The following is a 5,744-nucleotide window of genomic DNA, read 5'->3' as shown; positions in this document are numbered from 1 at the left end:
AGTAGCTAACATATATAAATGTATATACATTACGTCCATAACACTTCTTAGCTCCTAAGTCCTAACAAATAAGATACTCATATAAAGAAATTGTAAATGAGTTGTGAAAAAAGAAAAAAAAATTACATTAATGGCAAGATATAGAGAGGTGGATGAGGCAGATGCTTGTATTCAAGGATTCTAAACTTAAATATTAATGGTGGGTAGGTTGAGTTTAAATACACCCAATTAATTCTTTCTTCTTTTCTATTTCTTTTTTAATTAGTTGCATGCCATTAATTTCATTTTCATTCAAAAAATCATCATAATGACAATTACATTAATTCTCACACACTCAAACACACACATAGATACAGATTTTATGGAGTCTTCAGGGTACAATCATATATGATATTAAGTATTTGAGCTGTGCGCTCATCTGCACCAAACCAACCCGTCTTCCTACGCATTTAAACACTTCATATACTGTCATTTTCAACCTTTCTTTCTTCTTCAATCTTATATCATTCAAAGCTTCTGGGCTCTGATTTTTTTTTTTTTTGTGATTTTTGTGTGTAAATGCTGTTCTTGTTCTAGAGAGAGAAATTTAGGGTTTCTGTGCATGCATTGAGTTTATGAAAACATGGTTTCAAGACTTGTACTTTTGAATCTTTGGGTTGTAATTCTTTTGTGCAATAGTGCAACATCTGTTTGGTGTTTGAATTACACAAAGTATAGACAAGTCGGAGACTTGAGACTATCAAGAATTCAGAAACACTTGGAAACTCTCAACAAGCCTCCTGTTCTATCCATTCAGGTGATAATATTTTCATCTTTTCCATTATGTATGAATCTTCAAGAGTAAATATACTTGATAGCTCACATTTTTATGTCTTTTTCGTTTATCTTTCTAGAGCCTGGATGGTGATATTATAGATTGCGTTCACAAACGAAAGCAACCGGCTTTAGACCATCCCCTTCTCAAAAACCACAAGATCCAGGTAAACTAATATTCGATAAAAGATTATAGATTTTCTTCTTCGATCATATATGTATACAAATAAACGTACCGAATAAAATCTCACAAACAACAGAGGTAATGCTATCATCCGAGGGGATGAGGGCAAATTTGGAATCTTTGCTTTTATGAACTTTTATCTTTTTAGGTTACAACTTTCAACTACCAACACCATCCATTAATTTCGGATTGATCAAATATTCATATAACATTAATGTTTTATTTTCCGTTTTCTTTTTTTGTTATTCAGAAAATCCGACCAAAAATTCCAAAGGTGATGTCATCAATGGTGAAACAAGAGGAGGGTGGCAAATCTACCAATATTAGTGAAAGTGATGGATACATAAGAAGAGGTGCTTGGCAAATGTGGCACCAGGGTGGTCAACGGTGTCCCAAAGGGACGGTTCCGGTGCGGCGGAGCACCGTGCACGATGTTTTGAGGGCTAATTCTTTGTATGACTTTGGCAAGAAACGACGTAGTTCTGTCCCCCTTGCTCGCCGGGCTGATGCACCGGATGTCGTCTCCGGCAATGGTCACGAGGTATCGTATTTTATGGTTACTTTATTTTATACTAGTGTTAGTGTTGTTTGTGATTATGGATATGAGTGGTCTTTTGTCAATTGATGTACTCGGATTCCTAGGCTTTGTTTGCTATTTTGGAAAAGATTGTTTTGAATAAATATACTATTTTTATATATATATATATATATATATATATATATATATATATATACTTTGTTATAAGAATTATTATATTCATGAAAATGGATTTATTAATTAGAAGTACCCAACTTAAAGCGTTGACCAATATAAATTATAAGCCTGCACTTGCACGCAAGTGAAAATGTTAATTAAGCACGACTCCACCAGAAAATAAACTCTGTATAAAATAATATAAATTTATTGGAGTTCTTAATATTCGAAGTAGTTGACTTCCCAACCATTTCACATTTTGACACATAATTACACTTCTTAAATGCATTATATATGGTTCATATAATATGATATTATGTCTTTAACTGCTTTTATTGTTTATTTTGTACAATGAATGATATTAAAGATTTTCTAAATCAGTACTAACATTTTAATTTCATACTAATTGCTAGCAAGAGGACTTTAATGAATAGAAAATTTTATTAAAATATTTATTACTCAGCAAATGAAATAGACGGGCTCTTTTAGGAAAAAAAGATAAAATTATATTATACTTAAACTGCTTAATAAATCCATGGGGTTCGTTGATTGACAAAACTAAAACCTTCAAACATCATGGCTTGGAAAGTTTTCAAGGATCTAGGATCAAAGTCATACAAACGATAAGAAGAAAAATGAAATTTGAAGTAAAGTAAAGAAAATAAATAAAAAAACATTCTAATATTTTAATTACATAAAGTGCTAGCAAGGTAAGTGTAGTAAATAAAGTTAAGAACCTCATAGCATATGGATATAAAATATTTTATTTTACCTTTGGTTGTTTATAATGAAATGAAAATTAAAAAGGAGGTTGTGTTTTGATAGCATGCGATAGCGTACACGGGAACATCGAGTGAGATATACGGGGCAAAAGCGACAATAAACGTGTGGGACCCAAAGATAGAAGTTATAAATGAGTTCAGTCTTTCCCAGATTTGGGTTCTTTCCGGGTCCTTCGACGGCTCCGATCTCAATAGCATCGAAGCTGGCTGGCAGGTACTGTTTCTTTGTTACACTTTTCTATAACCCTTATTATTTAATTCTCTTTATTTTAATGCTTCAACGTATATTTAATTCTTTTTACTGTCAAAAATATATCATAATAATAATTATTTAATTACGCATTAATTAAACTTCACTTAATTTTTTTAAAATAATTCAAATTAAAAGATACAGTGTAGTTCATTAACAATGCTAATTGTGCTGCAATTGTTGGTATACCGTATACATTAAAATACGACCTTAACTCGATACGAAAAGAAAAAAAAAAGTTAGAGTTAACTATCATGACCCCTTAAAAACTAGGTCGGTTTTGGGTTTATCCATTAACTCACCTTTTACAATTTTATTTTTATTTGTATGTTTAATTTTTACAGATATATTTGTAACATTCAATGAATTTTTAGGACTTTTAGTAATGAAAAAAAAATCATATTCCTCATTTACTCTACTTAGTCTAAGTTTTATCAATTTTTTTATTAATTTCTTTTTCAAATAGATAAATACGTTAAACAGGTTGTGTTCGGGTCGATCCAAATTTATATGTATGTAGGTTATGGTTGAAATTTTTGACACGAATAATAATATTTATCAGGTTTGAACTGCACATTTTAACCCATCAACCACACCCTGTTAATCCGTCAACTTAACACGATACTGCTAATAGAGATTTAAAAAGTAAATAAGAAGAATTTGTGGGAGGATGTTACGGGCTCTTTGTTTAATTCTAAGAATAGAAGTGTGGACTTTTTAACCTCATAAAGTTTGGGCTTTCTGTCACCTATATTTAATATATAATTTGCATCTTACTAAATCTTGAAACTGGTAAATATATATTATATATATACACACCGTAACTTTAAAATCAAATAAATAAATAACAATTAAAGAATTTGTTAATAGTTCATACATAGATTCCATATGTTAAAAAATACATGTTGCATTTGAATTTTTAATTTATTAAAAAAAGGTTCTATTCACGTGGAATAACTAAAGCTTTGATTCTTCTACTAGTCAGGTCAGTCCGGAGCTTTATGGTGATAGCCGACCCAGACTATTCACGTATTGGACGGTAATGCTTCTCTCTTTTTCAACAAAATATAAAATTTTCTATTCACAATTTAAAAGAATGATAAGCTGATAACGAGCTTTAAAAAATAAAGTTTGCAATAGTCAGACTAGAGCTTAGGCAAGCTCGAACTAAAATCGAAACATTATATCTTGCATCTGATTGCGAATTATCAACTCGAGCTAGAAGTCTGTTGACGTTTGTTTAAGCTATGACGACCAGCAGTACTCCTAAGATCATAGATTGTGAAGCAGAGGTTTAGTCTTTGATATCGTTAGTTTCATTATCCATTTTCTTTGATTTTGCAAAAATACAGTTATTTTAATATACTTTTTATTGACTTAAAATATGGTGTGGTCCAAAAAGGCAAATCAGATCGACCCAAAGACTCATTTAAAAGAAAGAGGCCTTGGATTTAAGTCCATATATAAAAGAAATTGTGGTTTCGGGTTGGGCTAAATGGTTTTCTTTTGAGAGTGATCTATGAATTGAGCTGATGTGCGAGCTGCCCTACGGGAAGATGTCGGCCTAGAACCCTGGTTTCATAGTTTGAGAGTGACGATTATCGGATGAGCCAGTGACCTGTAAGTAATCTAAATAGCCATTAATAAAAAAGGACAAGATCATGGGAATCATGGTTCTCAGTGGAGTGGCAGAACATTTCAGATGGTACATTTACAATTGACAACAGTCCACGTTCTTCCCATAACAATTTTTGTGGTCCGAATATTCATTGACAATGTCTACCCCAATAATAAACCATTAATTACGACAATGACACCCACATTCAATATGAAATTCAGTTATTATTAGTATATTTTTTTAAAATTTATTTCTGATAGTTACCAACTTACCATTCATTATCTTTTGTGTAAAACTGGTGTCAGCATGTCTATAATATGTACAGAGTGATGCGTATCAAGCAATTGAATGTGAAATTCATATAGTGTGAAATAATTCTTTTGTTGAATGTTTTACAGAGTGATGCGTATCAAGCAACTGGATGTTACAATCTGTTATGCTCGGGGTTTGTACAGACCAATAGCCGAATAGCCATCGGTGCTGCAATTTCCCCGTTATCAGAATTCCAAGGAAGTCAGTTTGACGTTACAATAGTCATTTGGAAGGTACATGCACTTCATAACTTTAGAAAACTCACATTCTCTTTATTGTTGAAATGTTACCTAATATGTATATATGTTTTTGCATGCATTTCTAACCATTTTTATATCTTGCATCATACAAAACAGGATCCAAAACTTGGAAATTGGTGGATGGGTTTCGGTGATAACACTCTAGTTGGTTACTGGCCCGCGGAGCTATTCACTCACTTGGCCGACCGAGCCACTATGGTTGAATGGGGTGGTGAGGTAGTCAATTCACGAGCAAACGGTCAACACACCTCGACAGAAATGGGGTCGGGCCATTTCGCTGAAGAAGGTTTTGGAAAATCTAGTTATTTTCGAAACCTAGAGGTTGTGGATTCGGATAATAGCTTAATCAGTGTACGTGACATCTCAACCTTAGCCGAAAACACAAATTGTTATAACATTAAAAGTGGCAGCAACAACCAATGGGGCACTTATTTCTACTATGGTGGGCCTGGGAGAAATCCAGAGTGCCAATGAATGTGACAACATCCTTTTTCTTTTCAAAACTGTTTAAAAGTATTAAATTTAATTGTTTCAAGGGTAATGTTACGTATTCCTCTCGATTATTTGAAAATATAACTAACGAAAGTTTAACATTCGTATGATTTTGTCTAGTGAAACACAAGCATCGTAAGACTGTTAAATGTTCTATGAACATGTAACGAGTAGAAATATAAAACATTACTAGTTTAGTATATTATTATATGTTACTAAATCAGATTGATGTGTTATTTCCACTCTTGTTTCCTGTTTATTCTAGTTTTTTAATTGAATTGTAGACAAAGAAAATAATGTTGATTATAACCTTTAGTATAGGCTCAAATTAATCATCCT

General features: G+C 32.2%; 1 protein-coding gene across 2 annotated transcripts; it reads left to right on the top strand.

The window, feature by feature from the left end:
- The first annotated feature begins 238 nt into the window (after nucleotides 1–238).
- On the top strand, nucleotides 239–5,391 carry LOC143593695 (protein neprosin-like). 2 transcript variants are annotated; one of them, XM_077073249.1, is made up of 8 exons: nucleotides 312–366; nucleotides 579–796; nucleotides 894–980; nucleotides 1,248–1,538; nucleotides 2,517–2,687; nucleotides 3,709–3,762; nucleotides 4,740–4,886; nucleotides 5,010–5,391. In XM_077073249.1, the coding sequence occupies exons 2-8, from the start codon at nucleotides 623–625 to the stop codon at nucleotides 5,385–5,387; spliced, it is 1,302 nt and encodes a 433-aa protein (XP_076929364.1). In that variant the 5' UTR covers nucleotides 312–366; nucleotides 579–622; the 3' UTR covers nucleotides 5,388–5,391. The 2 variants fall into 2 exon arrangements, with proteins under 2 accessions (XP_076929365.1, XP_076929364.1); XM_077073250.1 differs by having other exon boundaries at nucleotides 239–796; nucleotides 4,797–4,886.
- Nucleotides 5,392–5,744: the final 353 nt, after the last annotated feature.

This window comes from Bidens hawaiensis, unplaced genomic scaffold, assembly GCF_021521415.1.
Source record: "Bidens hawaiensis isolate Kalapana, Puna unplaced genomic scaffold, B.hawaiensis_p1.1 tig00042517_1, whole genome shotgun sequence".
Taxonomy (NCBI): domain Eukaryota; kingdom Viridiplantae; phylum Streptophyta; class Magnoliopsida; order Asterales; family Asteraceae; genus Bidens; species Bidens hawaiensis.
This window is presented reverse-complemented; position numbering and strand designations above follow the sequence as displayed.